We start from the raw sequence: 25,421 nt of genomic DNA on the forward strand, positions 1-25,421 counted from the left end.
GCGTGCATCTGGAGCGGCGTTATGCAATGTTTGCAGAGAGACATGGCGGGCTTGCTAACAATATGTGTGAAGCTGGTGTAGGGTCTTAACTTGTCCCAGAGTCTTTTATTTGAAGGGTACAAGAGAGCCCTGTTGTGTTAGAATGGGGCTGACCTCCCTCTGCAGTCCACACCCTACTTTCTACGAGTGCTGGACCACATTTGGACTGTTTAAGCAGTGATGGCTGAGTGCATTTACACTTTGGTAATGGCTTCCTGCTTTAACTCTCCTGGATTAAGGCGAGAGTGAACAACGCGGGTACTTCCCCTTTTTGCTACTGCCGCAAGTCCTGCCACTGCCACTGCTGCAGGCTCGCAGCTCTTCTGCTTTTCCACCCTCGCACCCGTCAGCAAACCCAGTGAGGACGGACCACCCTGTCAGATTATTCACTCTCTCCTCTACTGTATCATTCCTGCCATGGATAGTTTGTGGACTGTAAGATTGTATCACTTTCCAGGAATGTCCGCTGGTTTTCAAATCCATGTGCATCATTTGCATTTATCTACCTTGCAGCCTTTTCCTTTACCCGCAAAGATTGTATGTTTGGAGAAGATCCCTACCATGATGCATCCCCAAATGTCAGCCAACAAGGGTTTTGTTCCAGGCGGGGCAAGAGGCCCACAGCAGATCAGCATCCTGTCTGCGTTTTCAACCTCCAGCTACATGCGAAGCTTCTGAGCTGCAAAGTTACAACTTAGCTTTTGTACAGTTAAAGGTCTCCTAGCAGCTTGCTGTTATGACATGCAGGTGCTCAGCAGCCTGTTCACAGTAGAGGTGAGGCTCTTCCTTCTTTATAAGATGAGTTGCTGGCCGTCTGCCTGAATGTCCATCCTGCCTGATCCAGACAGCAGTAACCTATCCATACAGACACAGGGTGTTAACAACTAATTAAAGTATTTACTGCCTCACTAAAAATCCTATTGCTGTTCCTTCCTACTTATTGGCTCTATTATCAGCTTTTATGGACTCAGGTGAGCTTTCGGAGAAAAGTTGTGCTTGTTTTGGCTGAGAGGTCAGCTCCGACCCTGTATAAAAGGATTTTGGAACAGCCATGAATCTCGTAGGCTAACATCTCTGAAGTTATTGTGATGAAGGGATTACTGATTCTGAAATGACCCACTCTACTGATAAATAATTAGCATGCCTTTTTTCTTGTTTTATCAAATTAATTTTGCTCGTGCGGCTGCTTTTCTTCCCTCTCTGGTAGAGAGCCATCTTTCGTGTGGTTCTCCCACATATGCTTTTCATAGTCCCTCCGTCTCACCTCTTTGTGTTAATCAATCCCGTCTCGCCTCCGTCCACTAGGTGACAGTAACGACACAGCGCTCCCCTCTGGGGTTTGGGGATGAGAGGAGGTGTAATCTTTGTTTACACAAGGTGAATTGGCTGAAGATGGAGAGCTTATGGACTGGGTGGGTGTGTCAGCAGCCGTGGTCATGTCGTAGTGATGTGGTGACGTGGTGGTGGAGTTAATGATGGGGGTGTCTACAGTGGCAAGTTGACTTACCAACCATTTACTATTCTGCTTCACATCACTCAGCAGCATATAAAGACTCACCATAATGCCCTATGTGTTGCGCTCTGTGGAAGCTTAAAAAGGGTCTTAGAAAATAGGAACTTGTTAGTTTGTTTTGTAGCACCCAGCAGAAGAGGTAGTAGAACCATCAGGTTAACCTCTGAGCAGCTCAAATGAAGCCAAACAGCACCAGTTTTCAGTTTGATGTAACCTCAAAGCCCTGTTGGACAAACAAGTGTGGAACCATCACTAACTGAATATTAAACACCGTTAGATGTATAGAAGTGGATGTATTTAGAACATCTCTCTACACATCAGCCATTAATCAAGTGTTGAAGCTTAGGTTTGAGCTTGACATCTAAACCATATAATAATGGGAAAAAGTTCTTCAATTTTACTTCACACAGAAAACTGGAACCTCAGCAAGCTCTACAGAACGCTTTAATTGTTTCAACTTTGACCAAAACATGTTTGACCATCATTTCTTGTTTGGCGAACTTCTCGAAATACTACAATACTTTATCACAAATGTTTAAAAATATATAAGATAAATGTGTTTTAAGCTGCAGATTATCATATCTTTTTTTTCAACGGTAGAATGCACTTGGCAGCTGTAGTTAACTTCTACCCAGAAATGCATGTACACAGGCTTGAGCCTTGTTATCACAGGATCAGATCTTTGTTGATTTAATCTGCAGAATTTCTTGCCCGTACAAGCCATCGTAGAACATGAACTTAGTTAGTCACTTAACTTTGTCCACAGAAAAAAAGATAAAGGGACATTCACCTCCGGAACCAAGGTAGACTGATCTTTATTGGCACTGATGTCCAAAACAACACAAATAATCTCAATATATTTTAGCGAAATCTTTAGTATTGATGTTTTTTCGGATTTGCTGCAAAATTCTATCTCCACATAACCGCTGTAAATATCAAACGTGCAAACTAAACCCTTGTGGTTAGACCACGAAATGATTTGTAATGACCATTATACTGTGCATTAACAGGCCTGGCTGCACGGATAGAAAAACAAGGATTGAGTTGTCTCGATTAGATGTATTTTTCCACAGCAGCCAGCGCTATTGTTTTCATCGGGTGAAATTACTGTTAATTTAACTGTGGTAGGGAAAAATAGACATCTCCGTCTCCTAATTACTGTCAGCCCATTATACCCCTCTGATGCAACACAGATGATGGGGAAGTAGATGTTGGTGAGATGAGCTATTTTGATTTGTGTTGGTTACCTGTAATCTCTGTTTGTTGAGGACTCTATGGAAATGGATTTAAAGTAGAATCTTTTGGCTGCACCACCCGATCTATTTGTTTTTAGTTCCAGTTTTAAAAATACATCTTTGTCCCATTTGATTAACAATTTAATAATGTTGAAACAGGGCCATTAACTCTTTGTGAAATGCGTGTAATTACAGCCTGCTTATCAAAGCAGCCAAGAGGGATGTATCGACGGGTGAGTCTGAGGGAAAATGCACAAGGCGCTGTGGTGAGGGCAGAGAAACAATTTAGCACCGCAGTTTTCTCAGGTGAAAATATTTTGTGCCAGTCATTCATTTTATGTTTTTGTTTGCAGTTGGAAACCATCCTATTGTGTATATTTGGTTGGGTATCTAAACCCACAGGAAAATCAATAGTACTCTTGAAGTCGTTCAATAGTGATACAAAGGGATGGGGATTTCAGAAGTGTTACTTGATGTTGCAAAAAACTTTCTTTACCCGTCTGATTTTTGTCTCCCAATATTATTTTAGAGAAAATGCCACATTAAGACCCACAATCCCCCAATCCGGGCAAATAGATAAAAGCAAAACATTGCCATTGTTTTCTGTTTTGTGAGGGTGTTGCTACCCTGTGGGAGATGGCAGTCTTCTTTTTGAAGAAAATATAATTATGTTTCTAGTTTATTTTCTACACAAGAAATGTTCCTGTCCCCCTTTAAGTCTGCTCTCCCGCAGTTTTTAAACCACTGATAATAGTAAACAACGCAGGTCCTATTATTAAAATGCCCTGAAGGGTTTTGGCCCCATTTTGTGCTTTTGTTTGCAGAACTATATCCTTTGTTACATGATTTAACATCTCATTGAGATGGTGACAGGTGTCCTGCAGGAGTTGGAAACAATTTGTTTAAAAAGCAATCCTTGTGAATGAATCGGACAGACATGACACGAAGCACTTCCTCTCAAACATCAGTTACACCAGGTTTTGCATCCATTTTGTCCTCTTTTCTTCTCGTGCCAATCACTTCCGTGCTGCTGGCGCTTGGATTTGCATCATATTGTCCTCTGCCGAAAGAAAAGTGACTACAGATGTCAAGAAAACAGTAACAGTAGCTAATTGAACACAGTCGGCATAGAACGTCTGTCAACCTGTCACCAACTTATCTTCAGCCCATGTCCTGACCCATTCGGCACACACACCTCATACAGGCACAAACACACCTTTACCCATCCATCAATATCACAGAGTTCACCTCAAGTTTGACAGACAGGGACATACCCAAGCTGTCTGTGCGTAGCCAGTGGGGAAAATGCACCATGACGCATGACTTCCAATAATCAATCATACCTGAAGACGGCAGGCTCAACTGATAAATCAACACAGAACTCACGGACGGGATGTATTTGTGTATATCTTGTATGATAAAGAGCTTCTGTTGGTTATTCGATAGTTTAAATAAGTAGATAGGGGATAAGACTTATGTTTGAGGGTGTTGGCCATCTGATATGCAAAAGAGGTAAAAGTATCAGGTGAAGTAAACGAGGAATCTTCTCTTTATTCTCCCGTTCTTTCATCTCTAGTCATGCATTGACGACCACTGCCCTGGGAACAGGACGCGCTGCAGGATGTGCTGCATTTCCTCATTGTTAGGGTGTATTTTTCCTAGGCATGGAGAGGGATTACAGTCAGGGTTTTGCGATTGTGCTCATCTACAATCATGTGTTTTATGAGACCTGAAAAGTACACAAAGTTCCCTCTGTAGAAAAATAGTCCCAACTAAATGTTCCGCAGGTATAGCTAGGCTTCTTTATTGTATATAAATACCTTTCACAGAAGTTTGTAAGCACCACAAACAAAATGTCCACATTTATTTTAGTGGCCCCTCAGTGGCCAAAACATGAAATCCCTGGAAAATTAAATAATCTGGATTATGGAAACCAAAGGAGAGCAAATATTGCGCTTTATATTTGCTAAAAGAAGCAAGTCTATATTATTTCTTGAAGCTTAATGAATGCAAAATCAATCTTATTTGATTCATCATCATAAAACCGAAAATAACATATAAAGCACCAGCAGATGCCCCTCCCTCAGTCCCGCTGTGTTTGGAGATGACCTCGCTTGTTTTTATGAGCAGCCTTTGAGCAGAAATGGGGATGTGAACCGGGATACAGCCATGCTCCATAGACTCTCTATTTCTCTTGAAATAAATCTGTAAATAATCAGTTGATTCTCAGTAGTGTTTGGTTTAAGATGGAAGGGCATAGTTAGAAATGGAGAATAAGGCTATCGTATAGCTCAGTGGGTAGATCAGGCGACCATATACTGGGGTTTGATCCCCATGCGGTGGACCCAGGTTCGAATCCGGCCTGAGTCGCTTTGCCGCGCGTCTTCCCCTCTGTCTCCCCGTATCTGAACTGCAGTATATTAAAGGCACTGGTTGCCCAAAAAATGAAGAATAAATCACTTGGTAACGGCTGTTTGTTTCTGCATTAATGGAATTCTTTACTCTAAATTGTTTTTTCATATATAGGAATTCCAGGTGTTTGTTATGCTACCCCCCTCCCCATGAGGTGATTATATGTTCTCATGACTGATTATTTGTGCCACTATTGCACAAAATGGTTTATATCCCATTTCAGTTTTAACATGTCCAGTTTAGAAGTGATACAGTGCCTGTTTGCTTTAAAAACAGGTTTGGCTCCATGGCCATATTTCAGTGCTGAGTGCGTCTCACTCGGTACTAACTATAGTTTATTGGCCTCCCTTAAGCAGTTAGGCCTCGTGTTATTTGGGTATGTTATTTTTATCTCACATTTATTTCATCCACTTCCCTGATTTTTCCTTTTGGCCAACCTAAGTGTTATCTTACAAGTACATTGTAGATTTATTGTAAATTGTCATTATATTGTAATAAACAAACACAGTAAATATCCCTTAAATATTTAAGCTGGCAGGCTCTAATTGTTTGCTATGGAAGACAAACGTTGCTAAAATCAATACAAATGTGTGTAATGCTGCGGGGTAGCCGTCTGGCATTGTAAAACACAAAGTCTGTGGGCAAAGATATGTGCTATGCAATCAAATGAAACAAGGATTTCTTTATTATGGTTTTGTCTTGTTGGTTGTCTGTAGTTTCCAAATGGAATTTTTAATCAGGTTATCAACCGCCATGCTTAATTTTCCCCCCTCTATTTTTACCTGAGCGTTAACAGATCTTGAGATTAATCAGAGTTTCTGTATCGCAGTGCCCGGCCCAGTGGCTGATGGATATCGTGTTGGCTTTGTTTCCGCAGATGACAAATTGTGAAGGAGCAGCAGCTTGCAGGGTTTGTTTTGCATTCCAGATCTGATATGTTGTGAAAAGTATTAATGGAGGACATGGAGGCATGACATATCACCTGCAGAATCAGTCAGGAGCTCTTGTCAAAACCAGAGCGGGCCTGTGAGGTGATGCTCCGTCATCATGACACTCGAATGCCTCATCGCTCACCTCGAAACGGCAGGACAAGCTGTGATTTTCTGCTTTTGCTCTCAATGAACCAAGAAATGTATCGTTTAGTAGGAGGCTTTATAAACAATTTGCAGTGTGTTCATTTCTGTAATGCATTATTTAAAACATTTTTTTCATGTGAACTTACTTAGGCTTTCTTACTGTTGCTATTCTTAACTATAGCAACAAGTAGAACTGTGAAAATGTGCTTTTACTCAATGCTAATTTCATGGTGCATCAGTAGCTGCTCGCATGACCAGGTTTCATAATGTCTTAGAGTCCCAGCAAAGGCATTGAAGTATTAAAGGTGAAAGAAATGTTATGGTAGGGCCCCTGTGGATTCAAATGTACGAGATGTTACACACTTCTATAATGTCTCAATGGCCTTTACAAAAATTGCTGTAAAAGTGAGTAAAGAAGTGTGAGTAGAAGCAATCACTTGTCACTTGTTTCAGACGTAGATATGTCATGTTTTTATAACATTTCTCCATTACCTTATTGTAATTAAGAAACTATTATTAGCATATTTAGGAAAGTAGCATGTGAGCCACTGTTACAGACTGTAGCCTTAACCAGGTCAAGTTAGCGTGTGAAATGAGCGGCCACTATGTCTCTCATGTATTAGTCCATTTAACTGGGGGAGCTGTGCTTCCTGTGGCAGTGACCTTCTCCCTGTGGCTTCTGGGAATTACAGTCATTCAGTGTATGTCTCGGCATGATGGATGACACCTGCACCCGTTGAGCAATCGCTCCCTGCCGCACTATTGTTTTTCTTTCTCACTTTTGCACAGGACTGTGTGCATTCCCGAGCCAAAAACAACTGAGATAATCATCTCATCTGCATGATATATGATCTTCTCTCCTTGGAAAGTTATCTTATGACCTGGAATGTCTTGCCACTACGGTGGTGACTGTACTTGTGCTACCAGTGAGACTACTGCATCTGGATTAGGGGTGATGCAGCATTTCTTAACACCCAGCCCCATTGTTTCTGCCGTTCAAAAGCTGCTAATGACGTCAGCTCTGTGCAATATTGAAACCAGGCGTTGAATCAAAACTATAAGTTGTCACAGTATACGATCCAACTTTATCCATGCAGCTCTTTTGTTTCCTCTGTGTGTGTGTGTGTGTGTGTGTGTGTGTGTGTGTGTGTGCGCGTGCGCGCGCGCGCATCTCAATCGCTGTGCTCCAGACACTCCTATGCCATTAGCAAACCAAACCGAGTGTTTATTTGCGTCTGTGAGGCCGCCGGACGACAAGGCCTGTCACTACCATTGTGGTTCAGAAACAAAAGAAACTTCAAATAATGGAATCTCCCAGCATGTCACACACTGATGCAGAGCCAGCACCAACCAGATGGCAGGCCACTGTAAAATAGAGGGGTTTACTGATGACGTATTTCTGTAGGCTGACCCATAAGTTAGCTTCACGGTGGCTCTCTTTTTACAAAAAGCAACTGGATCTTGAACAACTGTTTATGATACTAACACGTTTGGTTCAGCAGGATAATCTCTATTTACACCACTTGTGATAATTGAAGCGTGAATGCAATTTCCAGAATTAAGAAGCACATTTTATACTCTAAATGAACTACATCACATGACTTCACGTAACCACGACGGAGCCAAAGGCAGACTCGAATATGGCAATTTAGTTTAGTTGTCCTATGTAGTCGCCTGAAATGCTATAATGCTAACTTTTCTCCGGATTAAGGACTCATTCCTGCACCACTCTATTACGGCCCTCCCCACAGATAAGGTGCCTGCAGGAGAGCTGAAGCTAGAGAAGGGGTGTTACTCAGTAGCATCCTCTCCTTGGTTTGCCCTCACCATGCTCACAGAGCGTGCATCAGAGGCAGTACAGGGGTGTGAAGTGCTCCCGAGAGTGTGTGGGTTCACTGCTGCTGCACTCTATGATTAAACAGTAGTATGTGCTGACAGCTGGATTGGAGGAGCATGATGCACGCGGCACAGTGGAGCGAGAAGCTGCTTCTTGTGGTGTCGAGGACTTTCATTGTTGGTGTCTTTAGACTTTTGGTACTAAATCATCAAAAATGTTGTGCAGAACACGGGGGAAACAACTCCCTAAATGATCAGTGATTAATGCTTCACCAGTAATAGCCACAAAGTATTGAAGCAACAGGTTGCATTTCTGTGGATCTGTCAACAGTTATAACTGCAACGCCCTCTTTTGTTTTTGTTTGAATGACACAGCACACAAACATCTGTTCTATTCCTGATGTGACAAAAAACCCGTACACACTTGTACTCCTCACCTTTACATACTTCACAGAGGTCCTTTGTGACTGGAGGTTGTCAATCAGTATACCTTTAATCGTCCCACAGAGGGGACATTTTCAAGGTCTCTGCATTTGACCAATCCAGTGTAAGGAACAGTGGACGGCCATTATGCACAGCGCCCGGGGAGCAGTGTAGGGAACGGTGCCTTGCTCAAGGACACCGCCGCCCTATATTAACAGTCAGATACAGTGATCAGTCAGCGTGTTGTTCACTTGTCAATGGGCTTCTGGGACATGAAGGAAACCACTAAGTGAATACTGCAAAAGGAATACTACAAAATATTATTGATTTGATGCTAGATTACATCTGGTACTATTAGTTATCGATAACGAAGTTCACTAAATACCATTATCATTCCTTAGAACATTTCTGTAAGTCAGTATCTTCTCCTGCAGCAAAGGACACTGTTGTTAGAGGCAAACCAACTGAAATAGGGTGAAGGGTCAATCCCCGATTATGGTCGAACACTTTCTCTTCTTTTATTTTTTCTACAAACACATAGCTTGTCAGCTCTTCTGCTATCACCTGTTCCCATGTCTTGTCTGCAGGGCCGTTAGACAGATGCTTAACTAAACAAAGCCTAGTTTTGCATTCATGCTTGTCATCACGTAATCCTCCTGCAACTGCCATCTTGGAGATGCCACATTTATTGCTAACTGACGCTAACCTCTCATCTAACACTGGTTCACGGTGCACTTAGACGGCCTGAGAAGTGACCAACACGCTGAACTGATCACTGTATCTGACTGGCGCAGTGGGGCTTGCCTGTTAATTAGTAAAGAGTGTTAACTACTGTTACCTTTCTAAGTTAATGAAGCATTTGCTAACCTGTATCCTTTAGAGTTCCTGTAATCCGAGGTTTACGACGAGGCCCGAGATCTAGTGTGAATCATTTTAATGTGAAGTATCCAGATGTGCACAGCTGCTCTGGTCACCTGCAGGTACAAGTTACCATTAGCAGTGAACCCCTTTTGATTACTAGTGAGAATAATTGCATTTATAGCTTGTTGAAACGAAATGCAGGAATATGGCATGGTGCCATTTTTAGTCGCTTGTTACCAACCATCCGTTTTTAAGACGCATAGAAGCAAGAAGACCTAGTAATGAATTTATCTAAATTTCTTGATCAAAATGAGATCAAACCTTTACAATCAATTCTAAAATCACTGTTTTCAAGTAAAATATCCATTCCAACTTATCTTTGCTCTGGCAAGGATTTTTACAGGGAGTCTAAGTATAGGACATGTGACACAATGACTTAGTTTGTCTTCTCTAAAGTTTGCAGTATCATTTTGGATATCTGGAGAACTTTGGATGCTTTTTTTTTTGTCGTCTCTTTGCTTTTGCTCCTCACTTAGCGATCTGTTTGTTTGAGATTGCTGCAGCTCTTCTTTCCCCCTGAGTTTACCCACCACGTTACTCTTCCACCTCCACATCACCTGTTGGAGCACGTTTGGTCACTTCCCACATCTTTGTGTTTGCACAGGCCGATCGAGCAGGTTTGGTTTCCTTGTGTAATCTGATTACCTGCTGAAAGATTTGATGCCCCTCATGTTCACTGCAGGCCTGCTAATAGCAAGGCCAGAGACTGATGTGTCCAAAGCCGTCCTGCATTTACCTTTTCAGTGCAGTATCATTAACAACCACAGTGGAGTCTACTGATCCCTGAACGAGGGGATTTAGTTTGACTCTTGCCTGCCGGTAGCTTGGTTCAGAAGTTCTTCCCATATGTACATTAAGATGCAACTGTAGACAAAGTCATTTTTGCCTGTGGTATTTTACTTGATAATTACTTCCCTGGAAAAACCCCAGAAGACACACACTCTTTTTATAGACAATATGTTTAATTGAGCAAATTAGAAAGGGTCCTTATTGTACAGCAGCTGTGTACACACACGGCGGAATCTGCACGGCACCAGGAAAGGGATGCAGTGAGAATAGTGAGTTAAAAAAAAACTTGATTGAGTCAGAAAGCCTTCGTGCCAAAGCAGTGGCTTTTCAACACAGATGCTCATAGTTGGCATGTGTGTGAAACCTCAGAGTCGTTCACACTGATCAGCCCGATGCATCGATACTCCAGCTGCTGGCACTGCGCTGATCTCACTGGGTTTGCACGGGTGATATGATTGGTAGATTCAGGCCGAGAACTGCAGTCAATCATAGGAATCTTTTCACTCAATTGTATAACTAAATACAATCTGTCATTTAGTAGCTCTGGTATTTCTAATATACTGTATCATGTGGTCATGATGGACATAAACATCCCCTCAAATTGTCCTGAAAACTGAGAAAAACAAGCATTCAACTTAAATGTCCACAGTTAGTAATGTGACTTATCCTGATTTCTACCTTGCAGGTCTGGTGGAGATCTGCTTGATGCATCCCCTCGATGTAGTGAAGACAAGGTAAGCCTCCTTCAAACTGAACAACTCATATTTCGTGTAATTTTACTGAACGTATAATCTACTTACTAGAGAGCCATTTTTAGTCCACATCTGCCTTGAATTCTCTGGCTGGATATTTGGGTCTACATAGTGAAGTTCCAAGCATACCACCTTATTTTTTTCCCTCCGAGCTGGCCAGCTGTACTCTCATTCTCCCAACAATTGGACACCAATGCCAAGAGACATTTTGTGGAAAATGAAATGCATCATTTACCCGTTCGTTCCCCACAAAACGTTAACGTTGGATGTTTGCAAATCACTCACATTTACACATACACACCTAATTACTTCCTTTAAAAATAGCAATTTTTTTAGTACGGCCTGATGTTTCTGTGAAAGCAGATGGCTTCCAGGATAAATCAGATGCCGCTTGCTGCACTGGCTGAGTCTAATAGGTTGTTTTCAGCTTCCCTCTCCTGTTTGTGCGTTATGCAAGAGTGGCAGCAGTGTGGAACTGCTGAGTGATCAGGAGCCTCACACCACAGTGTCTCAGCCGGCCATAAACAGGTCGTGGGCTTCTACTAAAGCTTTATAGTCGTTCACAGGCCCAGCCAAGACCTCTGGCTTCGTTCTTAGCCCCCCTCCCAGCACCATTCACTACTTGTCAGTAAATTGTGCTGCTTTTTCTGTCATTTACGGCAGCAGTTTCTTGGTAAATAAATTGCTTGGCCTGCCTTTTAAAAAAGTGAGATGGTTGCACTTTGAAGGCAGTGCCACCCCCAGAACACAGAGAAGGAAACGCAGGGATAAAAGCCCGGGCCTAGCGGTGTTGTATTAGTCGATATTTGATACTTTGAAGGCACACAGTGTGATTTATGGTCACGTGTAGCAGCTATGGGGGTTTATTACAGGTAAGGCTGGAGCTCTGCCTGTCCGTCCTCACACGGGGTCAGGGTTAAAAGTTCACTTTCTGTTTTCTTTGTAATGCTCTTCCTTAAAAAGCGGTAAAAGCTGCTCTTAAACTGGACAGGTTTATCTTTTTGTTTTCTGTTTGTGTCGCCATGTGTTTATGTTGATGGGTTTTCTGTTGCTCAGAATGGGTCTGTGTAAATTAAATCCTTTTGCTCTTGGCTCTGGGTTTTCTTTCTTTCTTCTTTTTTTTCGCAAAATGAACAAACAGAATTGTCTTTCTTCTTTTTAATTGGGGAGCTTTAGATGATGTCAAGAGTGTCTAAACAAAAGGAAGTTGCTGAATCGCAGACGTACACAGAGACAAACCACACGAGTGCAGATATGCATGCTTACACTGAACATGCATGTTCACACGCTTAACGTCCACACATGAATTCATAAACCAAGCATACATACCAGCTAATTGGGACACTGAGGGAGCTGAAATCTATTAGCAGGAACCTTGGAGCCGGGAGTCAGACGCAGACACACCTCCACTGGCTCTCTCTCACTCAGGCATGGCTCTTATTAGGCACCGGCTCCTGCTTTAATGTCCACCGGTCCAAATTGAACGGCAACTGGAGTAAATTTAGTTTTTTCCACCAACTCAGAATCAAAGGGATTTTTTCCCCCTTTCTTTTTTCCCTTCTCTTTCCTTTTTTTTGCAAGGTAAACTTCACTAAATGTGTACCTGCCTGCAGCTCATGTTTACCTATTTTCCAAATGAGGCTTTATCTTTCTCTGAAGTGGAGGGAGGACGAAGCGGAGGGGGCAGTGAGTTGCAGATTAAGGATTTGTTGCAGCAGTTTGTGGTGAGGCATTCCACCAGAAGCCAAGTTATGAATCAACACGATGTCAGGAGCATTTGGCAGCTTTTCCTTTTTAACAAATACCGATTCACTCTCCAAACTGACGGCATTGGCAGGTATCTAATAGCTGGGTTCCACAGAATTGAACTTCCAACATCATTAATAGAACAAAACTTGGACTAAAGACTGATGGGCAAATTGCTTTTGGGTAACGATCACAAGTATTTGAATAGACCACACTGGACCTAGTGTTGGATATGAGACGTAAAAGTCTTGTCAGATGAATCATTTTTAGCCTTTGTTGTTGCACTTTGACCCCCCGTTGCGTGCTCACTGACCAGTGGAGCCGTGACCCTTGTTATTCACCTTTGCTAACAAGTACATCTATCTTACATCTGAGGGACTCCTGCAGAGCCCACCTTCCTTCAGCGTGACTGTCTACTTCTTTCATCGTGTCAAAAGAGTGGAACAAGAACAAATTTAAATTGGCCATTTTAAACAAGTCTAATGGTGTAATGTCTCGCTTAAGACTTTTTCACTGGATAAATCACTATTAGTAGGATGAGTTGTAGTGTGAATTGATTATTTATTTTTTATTTGGAATACCCTACCACTAGTAAGACTACAACTTATGATTATTTTCTTTATAGAATAATTGTCTGATAGTTAAATTATCAGGAAATGGTAAAAAATGCCTAAATTAAAAATCCCAAACCCAAAGATATTCCATTTACAATGATAAAAAACAAAGAGGAGAGTTTTGTATTATATATATTCAATTTGTTCTTCAGCGTTTCATTGTGAATGCAAACAAACAGACCAAAGTGAGTGCCAGTACAAGCACCTTGGGTAGGGTGAAGGCACAATAGCCAAAGTAGTTGGGGTATAAACATGGTATGTGGAGTTGTGTGCCATCATTAGTTTTTATGTACTATTTAAAGTTTAGGACAACAGATTTAACAGCAGATGTAACTTTAAAGCAACTGTTCCGTGTCACGTTCTGTCGTTAATACCCACAATCCTGGAAATTAAAGTTAATCCACAAATTGAAACATTTTTCTTCTGAGTCACTGCTGATGATAATCAGGCCAAAATGTAAATGTAGCATACTTCACACAAAGTAAACCGTTAATTGCCCCTGACCCTGACTCTCCCCTCCCTCCTCCATGAGTCGGGGCAGGAATGTGGGGCTGAGGATGGAGGGTGCGATGCGGTGCGGGGAGGGAGGGAGGAAGGGCAGGCAGGCAGGCAGGCAGCAGGCAGGCAGGCAGGCAGGCAGGCAGGCAGGCAGTCGTTGGTTTAGCAGAGGGAGACAGTGGGACCGGAGTTACAGCTTTTCATTAACCTGGAAACCACCTAGTTACATGGTTCATGGGCTGGTCTCAGCTCACTTGGAGGTAACAAAGGGTGTCGGGCGGCACTTTCTGCAGGGGGCCGTGCGCTCGGGGCACCCCATCTGACTCTGATCAGGTTCTCCCTCTCATTAGAGAGCTGCACTGAGCCTGCATTTCCCTTCATGTCGAGATCCTGTTACATGGAGCTCCACCCTTACACACATGCACGCGCAGACACACTCGCGCTCATCTTAGAGCAGCTTCCCTTTGACTTCCGCTCAGTGAGTGAAACCACGCCTTCCTCCTATTTTTGAGCGACTTCTATCATCATGAACTCCCTGCAGCTTCTTCGCAGTGCACATGAGCTCATGTTTTCCCCGGAATGGATTTTGTCATCAACTCTAGACTGAGCCACTCCTTCTCTGCACACACACTTCCCTTTTCTTTCACGCTTCCCCATTCAGATTCCTCCTTTTCACTTGCTCCTCGTCTTTCCTCTTGTCAGATATCCACTTTTCCCAGATGCTTTTTTAAACTCCTCCCACTGAAAATGAAATGTTTCTGCTGTTAAATACTGTCTTTTAGCTTTTCAGCAACCACCTCAGTTTCGCTGATGTTGAATCAGATAATGGCTATTAAAAAACATATTATATAACAAAGTCATCAATATCATGTTGAGTGGATTGTTTCCTTCAGAAGTTGGACTTTCAGTGGTTGTGTAATGTTTGGTTTTAAATCCCTGCTGTACGTGTGTTTTTTAGGACTTGTATTGAATTATGCAATCCTGTGAACTGTATTGTATGACATGCTGTCAGAGTCTCTGCAAACCACTAAGCCTGCCAGGAGCCTGGTACAAGCGTGATTAGAAAAACCTGGTACTGGCCCTTGCTCACGGCAGTATCCATGGCAACACTACCTCTATTTGGTCACAGCACGCATGAAAGTGTGTTTCACTTGGGGGGGCTTGAAAGTGATCTTTGATGAGGGCTTTGACAGATGACGTCCAGTCTTTTTGGGGAACGTGTGACAGCACTGAGGATGGCCCAAAGGCCTCCCTCCAAACTCCCACCTCTGTTTGCCCCCAACTGCTTGGTGAACCCCAGTGCACTTATGGAGGAATCCCTGACACAACCCTCAAACAGCAGGGCACAAAGCAGCAGCAGCCTGATAGCTGATCTTGCCTTGTAAAGGAGCAGGCGGGTCAGCGGTCGTCAAGCCGGGTCCTAATCCCTCCGGTGCTGTGAGGCTGCAGGGCAGGACTTTACTCACTGTGTAAAGCCAAAAACACAAGCAGCGTGTGTGCAGGATGAACCCAGCTCAGCCTGAGCCTCGCTCCAGTGCAGGAGCATGGGCGAGTCCGGTGCAAAAGGTATAGAGCGTGTCATGAGTGCAGCAGAGCAGCATATTTGGCAGAATGAGAGGCATGCCGTGGCATTCCAGTCATACTTTTCTATCACTCTTCTATAAAAAGTATGTTGCTCATCCAAATGATTTGCACACATAATTAGAACTTGATATGATGATGATGAGGATGAGGATGAAGATGATGAGCAAGATGTTACTGATGGATACACAGATTTGTCGACCTGCCCAAGAGTCCACTAAGCCTACTTAAATTCATATTGATGGATTTTTCACATTGTGATTCAGGCTGCAAATCAGGAAGCATCGTATCCTCCGCACATCTATAATCTATATTCTGTCACAGTCTCACAGTTTAATCTTGCATTTTGTTAACTGTAACCACATGCTTTAGTTGCCATAATGACAATCTTTCATGAACCTGAACCATACCCTAGTCATCGTGTACATACAGAGAGTAAGAATTATTGTTGTCATGAGAAAATTGAGATAATTAGGAGCTCAATATTTGGCAATTTGTATTTCTTGACTTATGTGAAATCTGGAACTAACAATCGGGGCGCTCTGGTGGCCCCTTACTGTATGATGCAATGACTGTATTGTCATTTCTATTCATATTTTAATGTAAACTATATATTGGTAGCATTATGAATAAACTTTTAAAACGCGACCCATTAGTTTTAATGTTGTGACAGATGTTGCTGCAGATGATGTAACGAGTGGTCACAAACGGATGACTAAATGTGAGATTTCAGCTATAGATAGATGTGCACATATAGAGCAGATGTGCATGTCGGTGTGTGTCGTACCGGAGCACCTGTAATCATTATCAGTGAAGGGCTTCACATTCCAGCACACTAATTACAGACTGAAGGCATTGTGTGCTTTGATTTCACTAGACCCTGACTGTGCTGCAACCACAGGGCTGCCCCCCTGCTGCCCCATCTCTCTTTTATTTTTGACTCTCAAAACTCACACATGCATGTCTGTATGTCCCTTCTATATCACCCCCTCATTAACTTCTTGCAAGCAGCTTTTCCACTTTTGAGTCACTCATAAAAGCACGTCCAAACTAGACCAAAATTGCTGTTGCTGTGGCACTCTTGAACAGTAGATGACCATCGCTTGGCATTTCAAAACAACTTGGTGCTCACTGGCACGCCTTTGCCTTTTCTCCTGTTTAACTGTTAAATCATGTTGTCTTCCTTTGCTGTTATTGCCTGAGGAACAGCAAAGCAATTGTGGTGATCTTAAAGTGTTTAACAGACACTTAAGGGGTCAGCATCCCCGCACCCAATCCTCAATTTATACATATTCACAAAGGTTGCTATCGTCCCTGTGGGAGTTTCCATTACTCTATAAATTCTAAAAGTCGAAAAGAAAGTGATTGGCTCCAGGATACCAAAGCCAATCCTCAACTCGGACTTGTACACATCCGTCACGGCTGCAGATCATGCCATTTAAAATGTTGAGAGGCATGTGCCAGGTCTGTGGGCCAGCCTCAATTACTTATGTAATTGCAGGGGTTTGCTGGCATGCACAGAATTGCAAAGAACAGGGCAAGAACATTACAGCAGGCCTTACACGTCTTCCATAATCACCCAATCTCGGCCTCCAAGTCCTAGGTCCAATAGTTATACATCTCAAGCTTGTTTATAAATGTTTGTATGGTTGCTACTTATCAAATCTTCCTAATCTGCATCACTGACGGGATCCATAATACTTCCTGTCACTCATGCTGCACTTAACTTCTTGATCTAAGGTGCAGGGTCTGGTTTCCATCCACTAAAAGTGTCTGAACGAGCCTTCAGTTCCTTCTCAGTAATGCCAGTTGAGGACAGAGTAGTAGTATTTGTCCGAGAAAGATGTTTATGTCAGATAATTGATGAAACAGAAGGTAAATGGAGGAAGAAGACGGGGAGAAAGATAACAGTAGTAGTAGATGGTTTCTCGCACATTCCGCTTATCGGACTGCTTTTGCAAAACATATATATTTTAATTATTATTATTATTATTATTAGGTAGGGGCAAATTGAATATACCTTTACGGATTGAACAAAGCTATCCAATGCAAGTATGTTTAGAGCAGAAGTTATAATAATCTATAATGGCTTCAGTCTAAAGAATTGTCACCAAACACCTTAACACCTCAAGTTAATAATATGAACATAGAATATATCAGGCTGTTGAAATCACCTCATTCTCATTTGAGTTTAACATTGTTTGGATGCTTGGTGGCGCCCACAGCAGAGCACTATGTCTCGGCCTGTTGAGACAGACTACATGGCAAGATAGTGCGGCGGACTATTAGTGACTCTCGGGTTTCTCTCTGGTAGCATGTGGGACGGTTGTCTTCTGTCTGGAGCGCACTGTGTTATAGCCAGTGGTAACCTGCTGTCAGAGGATTCTCCAAAACCCTGCAGCCTCTCCTCACATCAAAGTGGCTGTTACTGTCGTGGCCCAGTCTGTCCCCGGGTAGTCCTGACCCGGCTTGTCTGGCCTGCCATCATCCGTCATGGCTTCTGTTTTTTTCCTCTGTTTTCCATCTTTCTCCTACATTGAACTTGTGAATCAATCTAGCTCTGCTCCAGTTAAAGAAAAGCTCTATGAATAATACTAGCGGCACTGTGTTGAACTGTTATGATATATGTTGTATATGCATGCTATAATTAAAATGATTGCTCGAACATTAGCACCATAATTTCAGTTAATAGCATTTGGCAGAGGTTAAGAGACCCCCATTTAAACACCCAAGAAATCCTTTCTGTTATACAACCACTTACTGGAAATGTCAGTAAGACCGCTAACTTTTTCCACCTATCTGCTCCACCACATTAGCAGCTTTCTATTTTTGCTACAGTCCTCTTTAACATATAGGGCTATCTGTCTGTCAACCATAAGTTTATAATGCTCAAAACATCTGAGACTCGGTCTGTCGGCCCGTCCTCGTGCTGTTTTATGCAGCTCTTTTCCTGCTCTTTCAGGCTAACACAGCCTGATCTCGGGTCACAGAGGTCACAGTATATGAGCAGACATCTGGCCCAGGCAAACTGTTTTCAACATAACCATAGAGAATCAGAGAATTCAGTTGTATCAGAGGGAGAGAGAGACCAAAAACTGTTGGGATGTTGTAGCACTCTTCACAGCCAGAAGAACCTTCTTTTCCTTAATCCATAGCCAAGCGTACGCCATCACCCGGGCTATCCCAGGTCTGGTAGGTTTGTGGTGCTGGTGAAACCCAAGCTGACTTGGTCCACATCAAGCTCTGGCAGCCTGCCGTGTCACAAGCAACGAAAGTTTATCACTTCCCCTCTGCTCCCATCTTGTATCCCTCTTCCCTGAACTTTATTTTCCTATCCTCCTCTACAAAGTTCTGTCTTTATTAGCCTCCTCTCGCTACGCTCCGAAACGTTTCCCATAACGGTTTTATCATTGATTCAATCTGTCACTATCAGTAAGCCTAAAGTCATGCTCAGTGCTAAGACATCAAGTAATCATAACAAGCAACCTTCTGAACCATTCTCTATTCTATGTGACGCTCTTTTACCCAGAAAAAAAGATTGGATGACTAAAGTCACGATTAGCAGCATTTTCCATGTTGGTCCATTTAGGTTGAAAAAATGCCCTTCCCCTCATGTAACAATGCAATGGACTTCCACCATCTTTATGATCCCGCTCATTAAAATGTGTTTGTCTGGCTGTAAAAAATAGATTTCCCCTTTGGATTGTTTCCTGCACTACAGATCTCACATGAGAAATTGCTGAACTTTTATCTTTCCCCTATGCACTTCTTCTTTTTTCTTCAATCATATTTTTTGTCTTTTTTTGACAAAGCACTTGGCATTCCTTAAGGGAAAACATGAGCAGAACAAAACTCACTGTAGCAATCAATCCCAAAAGACAATGGCACAATTTGAGATGTTACTGTATAATGATAGCATTGATATAATTGAAGATAACTACCTGTTGTAGTTTAGGTCATAACGTTTGAAGGGAGTGTTAACTAATGTCGACCTGTCCGAACAGCCTTTACATTTTTTGTCATCAAAAAGTGCCACTGAGGTATACCCTTTATTTAATAGGGCATATTTTTAAGAGATCTCCTAAAAAGCGTAGCCTGCCCCTTTTCTTTTTTAAAGTAAATCCATCAAGGCTCTGCCTTTTGATCATCCCACCTACCTCTTTCCCATAGACGTTTTTTTTTTAACACCAGCATTAATGAGCCTCACCTCAACATCTCGTCCTCTGTGGGGTGACAGCCCGTCTTGTTGGTGCCCGGTTCGAGCCCATTACGACTGGGGTCTGGGAGCGGACACGGCTTTGTAAAACCCTCAAACGCCGTGCTCCTGTCCATAAAATACAAAGAATGGGGCTCTGGCGTCCTACTCCGCCCTCATTTACCTTTTTGACTTCTTTGTGGAGGCCTAGAATTTGTACTTTTATAGGCAGTCGAGGTCAGGTGGGCGAGGTCTTTTGGATTATTTCCCCCAGAGTGCTTGTCTAGTTCACAGAAGCGCCAGCCTGCCCTCGCCTTCACCCTCACCTGTGCAGCTCTGGGCCTGTAAAGCACAAACACAAGAAGAGTAGGAAAGGGAAGGAAACTCTTGATGAACTCACAGATCTCATCACCTCTTGAGTATACTGTATCGCCACTAGCTTTCGCTGATGATTGAAGGAGATGCTCCCAGCGATGTGTTTTACAGAAGCCCCGGGGTTTTCTTTGCGTCCTCTGTCTGCTGAGTTTACGATCCGCATGGCTGACTCCAAGGCCGAGTGACTCTGCCAGAACCATGGAGGCTACTTTGTGCTCTTCTTCAGCCAACCAGTATATCTTCTTACTCACTGAGGCCTTGTTAACAGAAACTAGAGCTTTTTTGTCTGCACAAATCCTCTAAATCAGGAGATTCAACCAGGACTGACTGAACCTATGAGTCTTGTTTTTCCACTGTTGGTTGCTGTGGAAAGCAGCTTCCTAGCCAGGAGCCTGTCAGTACCCCTGCTGCCACAAGTTCTTCTGGTCCTCCCTATTATCTCCCTCTCCCCTGGCCTTGCCGTTTGGTCCCTGGCTTTTATGGCAGGGTAGCAGAGGGCCATGAGGAAATGAGGTGACCCCAGGGTCACAAGGGGAGTCAGGGGGTTGGAACTGGACCACGGCCCTGCCAACTCCACTCTCTCAGGGCCAGTCCAGGTCGAGGCAGGCAGAGCACAAGAGACAGGAAAAGGCTGTGGACAGGGTCCCTTCCATCCTTGACCCCAGCGTCATATGCCTTTCATTAAGCCCGATTTGAATATGTTTACAAGACCCAGTAGTCTTAAATCTTCCAGGTCTTTGCCCCCCCCTCTGTACCCCTTATACCACCATCCCCTCATACCTCAGGTCCTTCTTTTTCTTCTTCTCTTTAATATGGTGTCAGACATCTATTTATTATGCTGTTTTAACTGGTTTTCAGGAACGGGTTACAAGCTATTTGGGAATCCACCAAATAGGAATTGAGGGACACCCCTCTAAGATGTTAATCTGTTAGCGATATGAAAGGCCGCTCACCCCTCTAAACTCCCACTCCACTGGAACCTGGGGGCCCTTTATGGCCCCATCAGGCACCCTCATGGACGACTTACTGCTGACCTAATGACCTGGCAGTTGAAGCCATATGAGGAGGGAATCTTTCTCTTGTCCCGTAACCTGGTTCTCTCCTCACTCCTGCTTCTGTTTCCAGCCTCCGATCCCTTTACTTTCTCAGGGAAATGATTCAACAGTATCAAGTAATTGTCTATCATCTTTTGAACTATTCTTTAGTTTGTGATTTTTACCACTATTCATTTTTGACTTTTTAATAATCGGGTCTGTGTGATCTCATTAGAGTTTAACATATTTTGTTGTCTGAGCCATGTGGCAGTATATAATGAGATCTCTTATCGTCTCAATACCTGAAACTCTTTATCTCTAACAAGCAGCATTTAAACTCATTCTTTCACCCCCAACTGGTCTCTTGTGTAAAAGATTTACACACATCTCACCAGCCTTTATTAGAAGGGTACCAGCGTGTTTGCTATACAACAAAAAGTCCTTCGACTGGCTCCATCATATAAAACATTTACACGTAACTGAAGAGCTGTTACAATTGGCTTACTAGCATGTAAGTCGCTGAAAAGCTTGCTGCAAAGGGCCTGGTCGTGGGGAGTTGGGTGGCTAATTGGATCGGTTGGGTTAAATAAATGTTTGAGTTCTCCCCTGCACTGGGGGGACCTGGTGGCAGGAGCCTCTCATCTTAGCAGAGCAGGGATGAAAGGCAGAGGAGGGGAAAATAAGGAGGGAAATGAGCTCATTTATGATGAGATCCGATTTGTTCTGAGAGTATTTCACACACAGGTGTCACAATGTAAATAACACTCATTTTCAGACTGACAAAAATGTTACTAGCTGCTGTAATGTTTAAAGTGTGGACGCTTTAATGAGAACTTTCTCATTGCAGGTTCCAGATCCAAAGGGGAAGCAGCGACCCCAACAGCTACAAGAATTTGACTGATTGCTTCCGGACCATCTTCCGCAACGAGGGGTAAGTTATTGAAAACGACTGTTTCTGACTACACAAGTGGTCAAGCTACAGCTGTCTGATGTTGTCCAAAACCTACAAACAATCAAGTAGAAATGTGCATTAGCCTTTTATGAATGGACTAATACAACTGTTTAACCTGTACTTGCTGATGATGTAGCTTTTACATAAAGTAGAATAATCCTTTATGTCATCAAAATAATCTGCTGAGGAGAAGGTCTAGGCAAGAAATACACGTGTGGTGAGATATTATGATCCATGCTTTTATTCAAATGCCAGTACAGGGAACTTGGCAAGATATTGTACTGGCTCCATAACTGAAAGTGTTACAGGTTTAGTTTTAGAAGAGCCGTTTTGTCTGTCAACAGCCGACATCAACAGCCTGCAGCGGTGAACGCATCTTGTCACTCCTTTTGTCTCAGCGAAGAGCGCAGCTGTTGTTGGCTTAAAACATTTTCCCCGCTAACTAAAGACAGTTATCCCACCATACCCCCTCCCTCCTGCTCCTGTGACAGGACTGTGAGACAATGCAGGTGAAGGAGAAAGTGTTTGGCACTCGTTCTGTTTACGGCGAGTCGACAGCTTTACAGCGGATATAAAGTTGATCTGCTGCGAGGTGTGTGTGAGTGCACGGTGAGAGGCCGCCTAGTGACGGTTGGAAAACCTTCATTGGCTGTAGTTCAACAGACACAGCTATACTGCTACAGGAGCTGTGCCCTCTTACCACACACACACACACGCACGCACGCGCACGCGCACACGCGCACACTCTCTCACAGTGTAAAATGTAATGCCTTTGTGTCAGCATGCTTTTTGGGCGTGTCACCTGGGAGTCATTTCCAGTACATACTCTAACAAAATAAAATAGTTGTTGGATAAAACAGCATCAAATTTGAGAGTTATTTGACTGAAGGCTCACTCAAGTGCCAGAGACTCTCCACAGACAGAAGATCCACTTTCTTGTCGAACAATTATCACGGAAAGTATATTTTTGCTGAAGCGGTAATCACTCCCCAGTAGCCCATTGTGGATTGCCTCCAGGCAAAACCACTTAGTTATAGTTTATATAAATAGTATTAAACCCCACTCTTGTAGAATTATTATTAAAAATAAACACTTCCCGTCAGCTCGTGGCACGACGGCGCTAATTCCAGGCCTCACTCTCTCTCTGAGGTGATGAGGGAGGAAACCTGAGCCCTCTGCTCGAGCTCTGTAATCAAGCTGAGGAATGACACATAAATGTGTGACACCATGTTTGACACAATAACTGAGGATTTCACTTTTTTTTATTGAAGCAGGATTTTTTGATAGTTGTAGTCCAGAAACTATTTTTATAGTGTAGATTATTTCAGTTGAAAACTCAAAATATAAATGAAGTTGTTATTAAATCTGTAAAATATAGCATGAAATCCTGTAGCTGTGCTCATAGGTGTGTGACAGTGTGAACTATGCTCTCCGACAATTGGTTGGTGTATCGTCTTACAGGCCACGCTTCTTTTTTTGCATGTGGGTGCAGCAGCATAAGCATGTGTTAAGTGTTTCCGTCTGGAGGGAAACAAAAAGACTCTATTCTCCAGCATTCTTCACCAGTGTGGTATCCAGAGACTGGGTCGGGACCCAAAGCACGGCCACAGGAATATTTGAAAGGTCCTTGCATTACAGCAGGGCACGTTGGCCAGCGTACAGTGGGGGAATGCCGTGTTCCTGAAAACAACAGTGCAGGGTGCAGCGGTGGGCTTTGGACCACCCATGCAAAACATTTCTTAATGAATGGAAGATTTAAGTACAGATTAGCTCCAGTGAAACTGACGGTTCCATTGTGCAATATCCAATAGGGCTGGGCAAAATGGTGAACTGCGTTACGCAAATGTATATGAAATCTATGAAGCTTGTATCTGTGGTTTGGAAACAGAAAGTAAAATGAGTACTAAAACAAAAAACACTGCTGTTGGCCAGTTGCCACACATGGCCCGTAGACCGGCATATATACAGTGTATATATATACTATATATATATATATATATACTATATATATATATACATATACACTGTATATATATATATATATACAGTGTATATATATATATATATACACTGTATATATATATATATATATATTTATTTATTTTTCAAATCTTTTTATTGAAAAATCAAGAGTAGTGACAATGACGTGTCAGCAAGGTTACATAAGATTTTTCACTCTTTTTGTCTTTTTTAAACACACAAAACCAAACACCCCACTCCCACCCACCCCGACTGGACCCAAACAACAGTAATAATGACAACAGGGTAACAGGTGAGTATAACAATGAGTAACAGGTATCTATAGATAACTACTCCTAAATAAAATTCAAATACAAACAAATGAATAGGATCACCATGAGAGAAAGCATGACTTCGGAGCTCTGCATGTCAGGCCAAGTATGTTATAGTGTGGGCCCAAGCCACAAGATTCCATTACTCGAGTTCTCGAAGATTACTAAAGTATGACAAAAGAGGTTCCCAGACTGACCGAAATTTGTCTGAGCCTCTCATTGCAAATTTAATCTCCTCCAAATGTAAAAATAGCATTACATCTTTCAGCCATTGTGCTGCAGTGGGTGGGATATTTGATTTCCAGTTAAGTAATATTTGTCTCCGTGCCAGCAAAGACACAAATACCGTGATGTTGAGTTGCTTCTTAGTCATGCTAGACTGGCATATTTGAAGGGAATGATATACATTGTCATTAACCAGCACAACAGGCTTTGCCATTATGTCTTCAAATTTGTCAAAGATGCCCACATATTATATTGTTATATTTGATGTCGCATTTTTCTAAATCGGCCCTTATTTTAGATGTATTTCTTTCTCTTAAATTTTTCTGATCAGAACATTGTTTTATGGGAATAAACTACAATATTAAAGATGATATTACTGTCCCTACAGCATATGGGCATACACTATTTTGGTTATATCTTTTCCATATAGCAAACTTAATTAAATATATGTGTTACTTTCCTGAACTCATATGAGATGTGGATTAATGTAGGTTTTTGCCTCATTATATTCATTATACACCAAAGTAAATGAAGATGGCTTCTATGATGCATTGAATAGAGACATGTGTCCTTTGTGCTTTCACGCTGTGAGTCTTGGGTCCTGCTGATCGTTCTACATAGTCCCCTTAATGTGACAACGTCAAGGTTACATTAGACGCTGGGAAAGTGAAAATATTTGCAGATGAAGCATGCCGGTTGTTGACATGTTAAAACGTTCCCGGGGCAGCTCATATTTCCCAACGACAATAATGTGAACATGAAGAAGTCTACTGAGGGAAAGGATGTCGCTCTGTCTGTTTGAACGTTTAAACTGCTCGGAAGTCAAGATTTTTGAGCCAGTTAATTTAATCAGTTGTGTCTGTGTACTCCTGTCAGCGTACGCGCCTCCTCAGATGGATGGAGGCTGTTTAGAA

General features: G+C 42.6%; 1 protein-coding gene across 3 annotated transcripts in view; it reads left to right on the forward strand.

Annotated features, from left to right (window-relative positions):
• The window catches only part of slc25a21 (solute carrier family 25 member 21), a 79,056-nt gene that overhangs the window by 42,741 nt on the left and 10,894 nt on the right, over positions 1 to 25,421 (forward strand). For all 3 annotated transcript variants that reach the window (XR_010168108.1, XM_063909636.1, XM_063909637.1), the window contains 2 exons: positions 10,930 to 10,978; positions 21,887 to 21,970. Coding sequence is in view for 2 of the 3 variants with exons in the window: in XM_063909636.1 (XP_063765706.1) it covers positions 10,930 to 10,978; positions 21,887 to 21,970 (133 nt within the window). In the remaining variant the exon portion in view is untranslated. The remainder of the gene's footprint in view (positions 1 to 10,929; positions 10,979 to 21,886; positions 21,971 to 25,421) is intronic.

Source organism: Eleginops maclovinus, chromosome 19 (genome assembly GCF_036324505.1).
Source record: "Eleginops maclovinus isolate JMC-PN-2008 ecotype Puerto Natales chromosome 19, JC_Emac_rtc_rv5, whole genome shotgun sequence".
In the NCBI taxonomy this organism is placed as follows: Eukaryota; Metazoa; Chordata; class Actinopteri; order Perciformes; family Eleginopidae; genus Eleginops; species Eleginops maclovinus.